General features: G+C 49.7%; 2 protein-coding genes across 2 annotated transcripts in view; one reads left to right on the top strand and one right to left on the bottom strand.

The window, feature by feature from the left end:
- Positions 1–2,578, bottom strand: part of FCHSD2 (FCH and double SH3 domains 2) — a 154,405-nt gene extending 151,827 nt beyond the window's left edge. Inside the window, exon 1 of the mRNA XM_081952364.1 lies at positions 2,399–2,578. Coding sequence (XP_081808490.1) covers positions 2,399–2,419 — 21 coding nt within the window. The 5' untranslated portion in view covers positions 2,420–2,578. The remainder of the gene's footprint in view (positions 1–2,398) is intronic.
- The window catches only part of RELT (RELT TNF receptor), a 483,787-nt gene that overhangs the window by 132,773 nt on the left and 335,644 nt on the right, over positions 1–15,370 (top strand). The window lies entirely within an intron of this gene.

The raw sequence follows: 15,370 nt of genomic DNA, 5'->3' as shown, positions 1-15,370 counted from the left end.
TATGGTTGCTTTTCACCCTTGTGACCGTTGCAGTCACCGGATCAAACTTCAGACGCTTGGCAACTGACTCATATTTATGACGGTGGCCGTGTTCTTGGGGTCCTCCTGCGATCCCCTTTTGCGGCCTCCTGGCAAGCCAAGTCAATGGGGGGATCCACATTCACTTAACGACCATGTAAGAAGCGCAATGATTCACTTAACAGCCGTGGCAAGAAAACTTGTACAAACGGGTCGAAACTCACTTAGGATATGCTTCACTTAGCGCCATCAATGTGGGGCTCAACTGTGGTCGTAACTCAAGGACTACCTGTATCCTGTCACCTGGTGTTAGCTCAGCTCCAATAAGTTCCCCCCACCCCTATGGGGGGGACAGACACCCCTATTTCTAACACCTCCAAATGAAATCCAGTATTTTTACCCAGGAAAGAGCAAAATCATCTCAAGGAAAGAAAAAAAAAGACACTTAATTTTTTCAACAACAACCAAAAATCCACCCTGTAGGGGATTTTTTTTTCTTTTAAAACAGAAAGGCTAAACTTTATTTTTATTTTATTTCCCCAAGCAAATCTCATCCTCCTACAGGGAAACTCCTATCTCCACCACCACCACCCCCCAACTGAAACTCAAGAGCAAGGGCCAGAGCAAACCATGTTCAACAGCCAGGGGAATAAACCCAACAGCCTGTAAACACGGGCAAAACTTGGCTTGCCAGGCTGAGCCCACCCCGCTAAATAAACCCCCTCCGTGGGGCAAGCCAAGATCACCTTCCTCCTCCGCCCGTCCTTTCCTCCCTCCCCACTGAAAAAGCCCAGCCTTTTGTTGACAAAAATGAAACCTCTTTCCCTCCCTGATGAATTTTAGCCAGGTCTGAACAAGCAGACACACTCTGGTGTGGGTGGCTGTTGTTGTTGTTGTTTTAAACACACACACACACGTTTATTTTATGTTCGGGGCCAAGGCGGGCTATGGGTTCCAGTTATGCAAGAGATGGAGCAGCTGTCTAAATGGGTTTCTTAAGATAAATAAGACCTCGAGATCTACCTCCCCCTCCTGCCCAGAGGAAAGGCTGGCAAGGGCTGCCCCACGGAGGGGGGGGGGTGTCTCATGGGTCTTGCAGCCCTTCTGGAGACCCCCCACGCCACGGATTGTCCCTTCCTGCAATGGCCGGCCAGACAGAAGCGTCCTGGCTGGCTGAAGTCTCCCGTGGCTGGGACCCAACCCCTAAAAATAGCCTGCCTTCAATCAGGCCAACTGGACAGTGCCTCCCCACCCAGCCCTTTGACCCCCCCCCCCCCGGCCAAGAAGGAAGGCAGGCCTTGAAACCTGGGAGGAAAATATGAGTTGGGGTCCCGGATCTGTCCAGATTTGTCCCTTGGGGATTCCCAACTCTCCCCGTATTTGATCAAAAAGCCAACTGGGGGAAGCTTTGGTGACAAGTCAACTTGTCCTCCACCCCGTCATCTTCCTGCCTGGCCCAAGCAGACCGTCTGGGGATGATGGGTGCTGAAATCCCCCCCAAAGAGCTCCCCAGAGGTGGGGAAGGCAGCTTGAGCTGAGCCAAGCATCCTGGCTGTTTCAAATCCTGGCTGGAATTGGGGGAGATGGGGTGTCAGGACCCCCAACGACAACCCTCTCCGGCAAGCAGCCTCCCAGCTCCCACCAGACCCCTAAGCAGGCTTGCATTGAACCAAGCAGCTGCATTCCCACAACGATGGGGTCATCCTTGTCTCCGGGAGCATAGGGACACCCTCCGGGTCGGGGTCCGTTTTTTCATAAGGAATCCCTTCGGTAGGCAGAGGGGGGGGTGAGGGTCCCCGGAGCAGCCTCAAGGAAAGCCCACCTTGCAGCCTCCCGCTCCCCGCTGACCCTCCCCAGCCTCTGCAGACCCCGCAAGACCCCCTCCTCTTCCATGCAGCTCCTCGTCCCTCTCCTCCTCCTGCATGCAAACCCCTAAGTCCCCCTCCTCAAACCTGCAGCCCCCAAACCGCCTCCTCCTCCATGCAGCTCCCCGTCTTCCCTCTTCCCTCCATGCAGCCCAAGCCCCCTCCTCCATGCAGCCCCCAAATCCCCCTCCTCCACCTTACAGCCCCCCCAAATCCTCCACCTCATCCATGCAGCCCCCCCAAGCCCCTCCTCCACCCCACAGACCCCCCAAATCCTCCACCTCATCCATGCAGCCCCTCCTCCGCCCTACAGCCCCCCCCAACCCCTTCGACGCCCCCCACCCCGTCCAGACGCCTCCGCGGAGCTCCCGCCGGGACCCCGCCTCTCCCGATCGCCGGGTGGGTCGTCTCCCCTCCTGGGAAGCCGCCAGCGCCGAGGCAGGACCCGGCATCCCGTTCCTCCGCCGGGGTCGTCCCCCCACTCTCCCACCGACCCCCGCCGCCTCCCCGCTCACCTTCCTCGGCGGCGGCTGCATGGCGGTGGCGGCGGGGCCGCTGTGGGCCTCCACATCAATCCTTCCCCGCCCGGGACGGCAACGGCCAGGCGGGCGCCGAGCGGCGGGGGGCGACGCCGGGCCGGGCCGGGCTCCGATGCTGCGGCTGCAGCGGCGCGGGGGCAGACGAGTGGAGGGGCGTGGTCATGGGGGGCGTGGCCGGAGAGGGGGAGGGCGGGCCTCTGGCGCCGCCCGGCCCCCTCGCAGCCACGGGGCGGGGGGGGAGGTGCGTGGTCGCGCTTGCGCGGCTTGGCCTCCTGGGGGAAGAAACCACGCGAGACTTCTTTTTCTCGGCCCCGCCCCGGAAAAAAAAAGCCCGCGCTTTTTTTTTTTTTTACGCGCTTCATCCTCCCTCAGAATCAGAACCGAGCTGGAAAGGGACCTCGGAGGTCTTCTAGTCCAGCCCCCTTTCCTCAGCCAGCACACCCTATGTGCCATTTCAGAGAAATGGGGTCCGGTCTTTTTTTTTAAAAAAAGAAGCTCTAGGGAAGGAGCATCCACAACTTCCTGAGGGAAGCTATTGGGGGGAGGGTGAAGCCCGCGCTTTTTTTTTTTTACGCGCTTCATCCTCCCTCAGAATCGAGTTGGAAGGGACCTCGGAGGTCATCTAGTCGAGCCCCCTTTCCTCAGACAGGAGATCCTACACCGTTGCAGACAAAAAGGCTCCCCGGTTTTGTCTTCAAAACCTCCAGCACCCACAACTTATGGTGGCAAGCCGCTCCAAAAGTCGGAGTCGAAAGCTCTAACGGGATTTTTTATTTTTTTCATTATCCTCCTGCCGGCTTTCCATCCTTATCGGCCTGACGCATGTCACGTGTGAACGCTGACGCGCGTCAATCAACCTGAGGGACGTTGCTTTTTTTTTTTAATCCGCCGGGAGACTTTCATATATATGATATATAATATTCCCCCAGCCCTTCCCATTTGCCCCGGGACTTGAATTAATTTGTATAACGGTTAATTGGGCTTCTTAAAATTAAAGACAGCAACGCGAGGACGTTTTCTCGCTCCGCGCTGTCGCCGCGTGACAGGGCGCGCGGGGAAGGCGGGTCTTGAGGGAAGCCAATCGGAACGGGCGGCACGCACGCGGGGTCACGCCCCCCCCCCGTGATGGCTCCGCCTTCCTATTGGGTGCCGAGCCTCTGGCAGGTCTAACGGATTGCGCTCCTAGTCGCTGCTGCCCCCTGGCGGCGACGCGTTACCCCATCCTACTAAGCAGGCTTGTTTTAAATCTTGGTTTGTATAATAAGCCACCAATGGCTGGGTTGTGGCCCCCTAAACCCTGAATTGCAAACGACAGCTGTTCCTTCTGTAAGCACGTGAAACCATAAGCAAGGATAATAATAATAATAATAATAATAATAATAATAATAATAATAATAATAATAATAATAATAATAATAATAATAATAATAATAATAATAATAATAATAATAATAATAATAATAATTTTATTTGATTAGCCGCAACTCTCTCCCGAAGGACTCGGGGCGGCGTACAATCAAAACAGATAAAAATACAGATAAAGACACACATACATACATAAAGAACAAAGACATATACATGTGCATGGAGGAGGTAGACTCATAAGTGAAAGACAATTTAAAAACACAATTTAAAATCCCATTAAATAAAATTACTGAATTAAAAAACCCATCAGGAGCGTTATGAAGTTATGATTGAGCCAGGCCGGCTATTTGGAATAGGTGGGTCTTGAGCTTTACACGGAAGGAGCGGAGGTCAGTAGTGGTCCTAATATCCGGGGGGAGGTCATTCCACAGGGCTGGGCCCGCCACAGAGAAGGCTCTGCTCCTAGGCGCCGCCCCATGGCACTGTCTGGTGGACGGCACCTGGAGAAGTCCCTCTCTGTGCGAGCGGATGGGTCGTAGGGATGTATGGGGCAGAATACGATCCCGCAGGTAACTAGGTCCTGAGCCATGGAGCGCTTTAAAGATCGTAATCAAGACCTTGAAACGCACCCGATAGACCACAGGAAGCCAGTGCAGCTCGCGCAGGAGAGGTGTCACATGGGAGTACTTAGTACTCCCCATAATCACCCGCGCGGCCGCATTCTGGACCAACTGCAGTCTCCGAGTGCATTTCAAGGGAAGCCCCATGTAGAGAGCGTTACAGTAGTCCAGGCGAGACGTCACCAGCGCATGGGTGACTGTGCGTAGGGCGTCCCGGTCCAATAGGGGGCGCAATTGGCGCACCAGGCGAACCTGGTGGAACGCCCCCCTGGCCACGGCTGTTACATGGTCATCCATGGACAGCCCAGCATCCAGGAGGACGCCCAAATTGCGCGCCTGCTCCACGGGGGCGAGTTGAATGCCCCCAATGGCCAGAGATGGGATTAACTGGTTGAACCGGGGGGCCGGAACCCACAGCCACTCCGTCTTGGAAGGGTTGAGCTTGAGTCGGTTGTCATCCATCCAGACCCGTATGGCTTCCACACACCGGGACATCACTTCAACGGCCTCGTTGGGGTGGTTCGGGGTGGAAATGTACAGCTGAGTATCATCAGCGTACAGATGATATCCCACCCCGAAACCACGGATGATCTCACCCAGCGGCTTCATGTATGTGTTGAACAGGAGTGGCGAGAGGACCGACCCCTGTGGCACCCCACAAGTAAGGGGGCTTAGGGTCGACCTCTGCTCCCCTGCCAACACACATTGCGTCCGGCCAGAGAGGTAGGAGCCGAACCACCGCAAAACGGTGCCCCGGACCCCCAACCCCTCCAGTCGGTGCAACAGAATACCATGGTGGATGGTATCAAAAGCCCCCGAGAGGTCTAATAGGACCAGGATAGAGGAACAACCCCTATCTCTGGACCTCCAGAGATCATCCACCAACGCGACCAAGGCCGTCTCTGTACTGTGCCCGGGGCGAAAGCCGGACTGGCGCGGGTCTAGATAATCATTCTCCTCCAGATGTCGTGGGAACTGAGAAGCCACCACACTCTCTACAACCTTCGCCAAAAAGGGAAGGTTGGAGACAGGACGATAATTGGCCAGCTCCGTAGGGTCCAGGGAAGGCTTCTTGAGCATGGGTCTCACCACCGCCTCTTTCAAGGCGGCCGGAAGAGACCCCTCACCCAACGAAGCGTTCACTAGGCCCAGGAGCCAGTCGCGTGTAACCTCCCAGGATGCCAGTACAAGCCAGGAGGGACACGGGTCCAGTAAACACGTGGTAGGTCGCAGTCGTCCACGCAATCTGTCCAAATCCTCGATGACAACCAAGTCAAACTCCTCCCAAAAAGGTTTCTCAAGACTCGCCACTGGCGTCTCGACTGGGCCACTGAAGGGGACCCAATCCTTCCGGATTTGAGCGACTTTATCCTGCAGATATTTCCCAAATTCCTCTGCCCTACCCTGTAAAGGGGCCTCCCGCAGCCTCTGAAACAGAAGGGAGCGGGACACCCGAAACAGGGCGGCAGGGCGGTTCTCTGCGGATGCAATGAGAGCGGCACAATATTGACATTTGGCCGTTCTCAATGCCACTAGGTACGTCCTTAAATGGGCTCGTACCTGTGCTCGGTCAAATTCGGATCGGGAGGATCTCCAACGACTCTCTAGGCATCTCTTGCGGCGCTTCATCACCCTTAGCTCCTCGGTAAACCAAGGAGCCAGGGTGGATCGTTGCCGCCGGAGAGGCCGCAAAGGCGCCACCCGGTTCAAGGCCCCGGTAGTCGCATTATTCCACGCGGCCACCAGGTCCTCTACCCGAGGGCGGGTCAGGGCTGCAGGAGGTGGCCCAAGCTCCGTCTGGAACCTATCTGGTTCCATCAGGCGCCTGGGGCGGAACCATCTAGTGTTTTCCGGTTCCGCCTCCCCGCAGCGAGGGGTAGCACCAGGGAAGTCAAGTCGGAGGAGTGAGTGATCTGACCATGACAGAGGAGTGATGGTTAAATTCACTCCTCCCAGATCACTCAACCACTGGCCAGAGACAAAAACAAGGTCCAAGGTGTGACCTCCCTCGTGTGTCGGGCCCTGAATCATTTGAGTCAGGTCCATGGCTATCATGGAAGCCATGAACTCCCGAACCCCCTCTGATGCTTCTCCCACCGATGACAGGTTAAAATCCCCCATCACTAGAAGTTTGGGGGTCTCAACCGCCACCGATGCGATCAGCTCGAGGAGCTCAGGCAGGGTCGCTGATGTATGGCGGGGAGCCAGGTATACTATCAGCAGGCCCAACTGCCTCCCAGGGCCCCATTTCACAACAAGGGATTCACATCCGGACGTCTGTGGCACAGTGGACTCCCTCGGCTCTAAGTCCTCCCGGATAATCACTGCTACCCCACCGCCCCTTCCCTGGGCCCGGGGCTGGTGAAATGCTTGGTAACCTGGTGGGCACATTTCCACGAGGGGTAAACCTCCCTCGTGGCCCAACCAGGTTTCCGTTATTCCCGCGAGGTCCGGCTCCCCCTCCAAAATTAGATCATGAATGAGGGGGGCCTTATTGACAACGGACCTCGCATTGCATAACAACAGCCTCAGGCCCTGGGCCTGCAGATCCTGACCACCTAGAACGCGGGGGTTGGTACAAGCGACCGGGTGTAACCAGCACCCACGGTCTCCCAACCGACTGCGAGTTGTTAATCTGTCCTCGTATCTGCCCCTCCCTACGACTGTTGGAATCAAAGAGCCCTGTATAGGAATGATATCCTCTCCCCCCTCCTCCTCTCCGCTCCTTCTGCTCGTGACCCCACCTGGTGACCTGGCTCTGTCATCGCTCCTGATCTGACCCACCCACCCCCCAACCCCTAAACCCCTAAAAGATTTTAAAAAACATTTAACTAAAAACCCCCTGAGCCTCCGTTTCTTGCATTTATGATTTGGTTGTTCATATTTAGCAAAATTGCCAACAAAAGCAATTGAACAAAACATTTAGGCTTGGGTGTTCAAACTTCAGACACCTGGTGACTGGTTCATACTTATGACCGTTGAAGTGTCCCAAGATTATGTGATCCCCTTTTGCGACCTTCTGATAATAAAAGTCAATGGGGAAGCTGGGTTCACTTAACAACTGTCTTATTAATTTAACAACTGCAGTGATTCGCTTAGCAGATGTGCCAAGAAAAGTTGTAAGAAGGGACAAGTCTCACTTAACAACATAAACTTTGGGCTCCATTGTGGTTATAAGTCGATGACTACCTGTATCTACCTGTCTTTGAAAGCCCTCCTAGCCTAAATTATATCTACCCACCTCTTCATACCTGGTCTTGGGTTCAGGAAGCTTTTCGCTTCTCGGGATCTCATCCATGTTATTTCTGACCCAGCCTTAGCAGAAACAAGAAACAGACTCCTTGTCCCAAAAAATCCCTCTTTATTTAGCTACTGTGAATTCATGGCTTTCACACACTGAAAGTCCAGGCAATAATCCTTCCAAGGGTACAGATTTTACCAGTCCTTGGATAATTACTAGGGTTAGGGTGAGCTGTAAATTAATTCCTAGCAAGCAGTCTCTGAGGCAAGAACCACAATAAGCAAATCTTCTGAAAGAAATTCGAACTGTTGTCTCCTACGACCACCACTCCCTTTTACTTCTATTTATTCCCCAGCCAGGAAGGAGCCATTCAGCGTCCACATGTCCTTTCTTCCCGAGTCAGCCCCTTTTCCTCAGCTGTTCCCCTCTCCTGACAGCTCTGCGCATAGGTGCATCTGGAATAGGTCCCAACTGTTTTTCTTCCCCACTTATCTCCGACTCCAACGGCAGCTGGGAACTGCCGGATGGCAGTGGCTCTATCTCTGCTTCCGAGGCAGAGCATCCATCAGAGCCTTCCCCATGCTCCAGAACTGGCCCATGTTCCTCCACAACCTCCTCATTGTCCGAGTCACAACACACAGCACGCAACTCTGCTTCCTCTTCAGCTCCTCCCTTATCCTAAAATCCAAACTGGATCCTAACCCTAAACCCTTCTGCTAGCTAGTCCCACAGGTGTTCTTTCCAAAAGGCAACTGGACTTTCTTAAGTCCCCACCCCCCCTAGAAATGTTTCGCTTCTCATTCAAGAAGCTTCTTCAGTTCATTTTAGATGAGAAGCAAAATGTTTTCAGTGAAACCAACTGCCTTTAGGAAAAAGCATTTTTTGGGACAACCATGACGCCGGGGGATTGAGAAACTCCATAGACCCATGGAAGAGAAATAGAAAGCTAACACTAGCCACTTCGTATAAAGAAAATTTGTACAAAATGTTTTACAGGTGGCATCTTCCTCCCACGAGGTTAGCAAAAACGAATAAGAATCCATCTCCGCAATGTTGGAAATGTAACTTTAGGATCTTTTCATCATATGTGATGGTTATGTACTAAAGCCAAGGATTTTTGGTGCCAGATAAAGACATGGTTGGAAGAGATGCTAGACCAGGGGTGTCCAAACTTGGGAACTTTAAGACTTGTGGACTTCAACTCCCAGAATTCTCCAGCCAGCCATGCTAGACCAAAAGATAGATGTAAACCAGAACTATTCCTATTAGGAATGATAAAAGAAAAATATAGTAAAGGAGAGACATATTTAACGTTGCATGTGATAACCGCAGCAAGATTGATATATGCAGAACATTGGAAAAAACAGAGATGCCCCCACCAAAGAAGAGGTAATAAAGAAAATGTAGATTTGTGCAGAAATGGATAGACTGACCCTAGAAATCAAAAATAGAGACAAGACAGAATATTATGAAACCTGGAATAAAATGTGTCAATGGTTGGAAATGAGGAAAAAGAGTCGGAACAGAACATTTTGAGGATTGTAAAATTGGAACTGGATAATACATAGATAAATATGTAAAGGAGGAAAAGGGATATGTTAATAAGATTAATCTGGCCATGTACGAAAAGTAGAAATTGTATTTGTTGTTATGTTAAAATGTGTATGGAAATGACAAAGCCAGAAAGATCACTCTACTACGTCCAATGTTTTTAATGTTTACTCAATAAAAAAAAAATTTTTTTTAAAGGGAGAATCTCCATACATCCTTCTGCCAGTGTTGTCAAGGAGAGCAAATATCAACAGAAGCTGATATTTCTGGCCAGTTTAGGAATTGGCTTTGTTACCCACTTCAACTGCAGTTGGATATGGCAGAGAGGTTACCAACTTACCGAAACTGTCATGAAACTTTTGCTGATAGAAAACCCTTTATTTTAAAGGCTTGCAGAAGGTGGCATCTTCGCTGACTTCTTTGGCAGATACCTGAAAACCAGTTGGCCAGTGGGAGGAGCGCACACATGCACAGGGAGCTGAGCTGGAGCGAAGGCTGGCATGCCTGCAGAGAGGGCTCTGCATGCCACCATGGGGTTAGGGCATTAGAGGCACAAGCGTCACGGGAGATACTGAGTTCTGGTCCCTCTTTAGACATGAAGCCAACTGGGTGACTTTGGGCCCATCACCAGGAGACAATGAGTTCTAGTTCTAGTCCTGCCTTTGGCATGAAAGCCATCAGGGCCAATCACCAGGAGACGGTGAATTCTAGTCCCACCTTTGGCATGGAAATCTGCTATGTGACATTAGACCAATCACCAGGAGATGGTGAGCTCTAGTCCTGCCTTAGGCATGAATGCTGGCTGGATGACTTTGGGCCAATCACCAGGAGACGGTGAGTTCTAGTCCTGCCTTAGGCATGAATGCTGGCTGGATGACTTTGGGCCAATCACCAGGAGACGGTGAGTTCTAGTCCTGCCTTAGGCATGAAAGCCAGCTGGGTGACTTTGGACCAATCACCAGGAGACGGGGAGTTCTAGTCCTGCCTTAGGCATGGAAGCTAGCTGGGTGACTTTGGGCCAATCACCAGGAGACGGTGAGTTCTAGTCCTGCCTTAGGCATGGAAGCTGGCTGGGTGACTTTGGGCCAATCACCAGGAGACGGGGAGTTCTAGTCCCGCCTTAGGCATGAAAACCAGCTGGGGGACTTTGGGCCAATCACCAGGAGACGGTGAGTTCTAGTCCTGCCTTAGGCATGAAAGCCAGCTGGGTGACTTTGGACCAATCACCAGGAGACGGGGAGTTCTAGTCCTGCCTTAGGCATGGAAGCTAGCTGGGTGACTTTGGGCCAATCACCAGGAGACGGTGAGTTCTAGTCCTGCCTTAGGCATGAAAGCCAGCTGGGTGACTTTGGACCAATCACCAGGAGATGGGGAGTTCTAGTCCCGCCTTAGCCATGAAAGCCAGTTGGGTGACTTTGGACCAATCACCAGGAGACGGTGAGTTCTAGTCCTGCCTTAGGCATGAAAGCCGGCTGGGTGACTTTGGGCCAATCACCAGGAGACGGTGAGTTCTAGTTTTGCCTTAGGCATGAAAGCCAGCTGGGTGACTTTGGGCCAATCACCAGGAGACGGTGAGTTCTAGTCCTGCCTTAGGCATGAATGCTGGCTGGATGACTTTGGGCCAATCACCAGGAGACGGTGAGTTCTAGTCCTGCCTTAGGCATGAAAGCCAGCTGGGTGACTTTGGACCAATCACCAGGAGACGGGGAGTTCTAGTCCTGCCTTAGGCATGGAAGCTAGCTGGGTGACTTTGGGCCAATCACCAGGAGACGGTGAGTTCTAGTCCTGCCTTAGGCATGGAAGCTGGCTGGGTGACTTTGGGCCAATCACCAGGAGACGGGGAGTTCTAGTCCCGCCTTAGGCATGAAAACCAGCTGGGGGACTTTGGGCCAATCACCAGGAGACGGTGAGTTCTAGTCCTGCCTTAGGCATGAAAGCCAGCTGGGTGACTTTGGACCAATCACCAGGAGACGGGGAGTTCTAGTCCTGCCTTAGGCATGGAAGCTAGCTGGGTGACTTTGGGCCAATCACCAGGAGACGGTGAGTTCTAGTCCTGCCTTAGGCATGAAAGCCAGCTGGGTGACTTTGGACCAATCACCAGGAGATGGGGAGTTCTAGTCCCGCCTTAGCCATGAAAGCCAGTTGGGTGACTTTGGACCAATCACCAGGAGACGGTGAGTTCTAGTCCTGCCTTAGGCATGAAAGCCGGCTGGGTGACTTTGGGCCAATCACCAGGAGACGGTGAGTTCTAGTTTTGCCTTAGGCATGAAAGCCAGCTGGGTGACTTTGGGCCAATCACCAGGAGACGGTGAGTTCTAGTTTTGCCTTAGGCATGAAAGCCAGCTGGGTGACTTTGGGCCAATCACCAGGAGACGGTGAGTTCTAGTCCTGCCTTAGGCATGAAAGCCGACCAGTTTACTTTGTGGAACTCTCTCTCAGCCCAACCCACCTCACAGGGTGGTTGTTGTGGGGAAAAGAGGAGGAGGAGGAAGGAATATCAGGTTTATTCGCCCCCTTGAATCATTTCTAAAAATAATAAAAGTGAGATAAATAAGCATGCATTAAATAAATAAGCATGCTGTTGTAAATAAATCTTTTAAGAACCTGGGCAGGTAATATCACCAGGGCTCCACCAGATGGCAGCACCTCACAGAGTTTGGCAGATGTTGGATAAAGTCAACAGGGTCAAGTCCATTATGGAGACCATCAAAGGTGGCCAGTTGAATTGAGACGTCCGAAAACACAATCTGGAAGAAGGCCAGGAAAAACCACTTCTGCCATCGTTGTCAAGAAGAACAAACATCGATTTAGTCACCAGGTGGCAAGCTGGTATCTCTAACTAGTTTAGAAAACGTCTTCTTCACCCTCTTTAGGAATTCACCTGCAGATGGATATGAAAGAGAATCTCAGAATCCTAGGACTGGAAGGGACCTTGGAGGTCTTCTAGTCCAACCCCCTGCTCAGGCAGGAAACCCTATACCATTGCACACAAATGGTTATCCAACATCTTCTTTAAAACTTCCAGTGTTGGAGCATTCACAACTTCTGGAGCAACTTCACTGATTAATTGTTCTAATTTCTCCTCAGTTCTAAGTTGCTTCTCTCCTTGATTAGTTTCCACCCATTGCTTCTTGTTCTACTGTCAGGGGCTTTGGAGAATAGCTTGACTCCCTCTTCTTTGTGGCAACCCCTGAGATATTGGAAGGTGCTATCCTGTCTCCCCTAGTCCTTCTTTCATCAAACTAGACATACCCAGATCCTGCAACCGTTCTTCATATGTTTTAGCCTCCAGTCTCCTAATCATCTTTCTTATTTGTTTCTCTGTTTTCAAGAAAGATTCATTCTGCTCTAAATTAGTGCAAAATAGAACTGACTCTGCTTCCCATCATCCCGTGACAAAAAGGGGGATCCTTTAAAGCAGGACAGCAGACAGTAAAGTTCCTTGCAGGACGTAGCTTGCTCTGGGGTTCTTGGTGCTCTCTGAGCTTGGTTGTTTTCTTGCAGATGTTTCATGACCCAACTAGGAAACATCATCAGTGTTAGGAGGAGGTAGGATTCGCAGAGAGAAAGAGGAGGAGGAGGAGAAGGGTTGTGGGATCCTTGATGCTCTCTGAACCTGGTTCGTTTTCTTGCAGATGTTTCATGACCAAACTAGGTAACATCAGCAGCGCTAGAATGGAGTTGGGTTTTCTCTCTATATACTGGTGGCTAGTATATACCAACTCATAGGTTGCTATCTCACGCTCTGCAGCTGGCTCTGCAGAATAATCCCATTTCCAAGAGCACCCTTGACCACTCATTGAGAGGACTACAACCTCCATTCTGCCCATCCACACCCCCAGAGAGCCTACCAGCTAAAACAACCCAATGTTGTTCAACTGATGGGAAGAGATACTGGACTTGATCTCAAGCTGCAAGCTGGGAAAAGCCACTTTTGCACGGCTCCTCCACTCCTTAATTTAATGAACAATATGCGCACAGACTCATTCTTCCGAGACAGGATAGTTATTGCACCATCAGATCAAATAGGCCATGATGCAATTTGAGGAAATTGCTGGCAATGGTGCCAAAATTCCTAAATGTCGACATGCCATGTGGAATCCAGGAAGCCTTTCCTCATGTGCCTCTGTACAGGTAGTCCTCGACGTAGGACTATGATGGAGTCCACAGTATCTGTGTTGCTAAGCGGGACAGTTCTTAAACGAGATTGGCCCCATGATACGGACTTTCTTGCCACAGCTGTTCAGCGAATCGCTTGCGTAGTTAAATTAGCCACACAGTTGTGAAGGGGACCTGGCTTCCTATGGACCTCGCTGGTCAGAAGGTCACAAAAGGGGAGGAGGAGGAGCCAATGTCACGACGAGACGACGTGCGATCTCAATGTTCTGAGATCGCCGTCAATACTTTTGCCGCTGGGTGGTCCAAATGGACCTAAACCGTCCCGTAGAGACGGTGAACAGGAAGAATACGTCTTGCTGATCTCAGGGACATTGCAAAGTCCGTGATCAATCCAAGAGAAGTTCTTCAAGCCAGCGACAAAAAATCTAGCCATTAGGCTGATGAAGTCGGGGCGGCTCCAAAACAGAAGGACACGGAAAGAGAAAGTGTTTCTAGCTGGTGAGGAATTTTTAGGTTTTAGGTTTAGGTTTATTTGGATTTATATGCCGCCCTTCTCCAAAAGGACTCAGGACTATTTACCGTTTTAAAAGAGACTGCCTATAAAAAACTTAAAATTAATTTAAATTGGAGAACAGAAGAAATAAGTGGCCGAATTAAGTTTGGAATGGTTTTGGACAGTGGGTTATCTTACTTTTTAAATGCTATCTTCATGGATGGAATTTATGCAAGCCTTTTAAAATGAATGGATTAAGTTTTCTTCTTCTATTTTTTTTCCTTTTATTATTCTTTATAACCTATGGAGTAAAATTCTCCTCTTTCATTACTGTGGGTGTTCTTCTAAAATTTTATTAGAAATATCATTGATAACACTACCAACAATCAAAGATAAGCTGATTAAGGAAGCAGAAGAAGGGTATCGAAATTACATGAGAGATTTTATAAGCAAGGAGTTGCTAAGAGGAGTCCATACAAAGTTGATTAAGGAGATGATTAGAGGACTGACACCACAAATGGCAGAAGACATGAGACTGTTTTGCTACTGGAAAGATACAGATTGATAGATGGTATAATTTAAAACTAGTTAGTGAAATTTAGTGACAATAGATATAGTTAAATAAATAATTGATAATGATAATAATGTATACAATGTGTAGTGTTATAATAAGTAATTGTTGGATATGAATATTGAATGGTACCTATGAAAGGAAGATTAGAAATCCTTTTGGATTATATATAAAAGTTAATAAAAAAAGAACTAAGTTAGATTCAGTTAAGTCTTGATTATTAGGGGGAAAATGTTATGATGCAGGATATAGTTAAATAAAGGAGGGATAATGATAACAACATGTATATATATATATGTATGTATGTATGTATGTATGTATGTGTGTGTGTGTGTGTGTGTGTTTACAATATAAGGAAACTGGATGTAAATTATAAACAGTGATTTGGAAAGAAGGATTAGAAAACTTTGTTATTAAATATTATGGATGTTTAACTAGAATAGGACATAAGGATTCGGTGTTATTGGAGGATTTTAGAAATAGTAAATGAAATGCCAGTATGTGGTTATGTATTAAATCTTGGTATATTTTATGATGAAGGACGTTTAAACAATTATAGTCAAATGAAAATGGAGGTATGATGATGGTAACATGTATAAATATCTGAGTTAAAATACTTGAGTTAATATGAATTATGTTTGTTGACTGTGGAAGAGATGCATGAAAGCCTTTTTGTGACCAACTGATACACTTTACACAGTATGTAAAGAAGGATGTGTTGTGTTTGTTTTAAAAATAAAAAATAAAAATACATGTATTAAAAAAAAGGTCGCAAAACGGGAGGGTGTGACCCCACTGCGACCGTCAAAAATACGGAAGGGACCCTGGAGGTCTTCTAGTCCAACCCCCTGCTCAAGCAGGAGACCCGGTCTAGACCATTCCAGACAAACAGTTATCCAATCTCCTCTTAAGGACGTCCAGTGATGGAGCACTCACAGCTTCGAGAGGCAACTTCTGATTAATTGTCCTCAATGTCAGGAGGTTTCTC

This window comes from Natrix helvetica (genome assembly GCF_964273705.1).
Source record: "Natrix helvetica genome assembly, chromosome: 4".
In the NCBI taxonomy this organism is placed as follows: domain Eukaryota; kingdom Metazoa; phylum Chordata; class Lepidosauria; order Squamata; family Natricidae; genus Natrix; species Natrix helvetica.
Note: the sequence above shows the minus strand (reverse complement) of the source record. Positions and strands in the feature narration are given on the sequence as shown.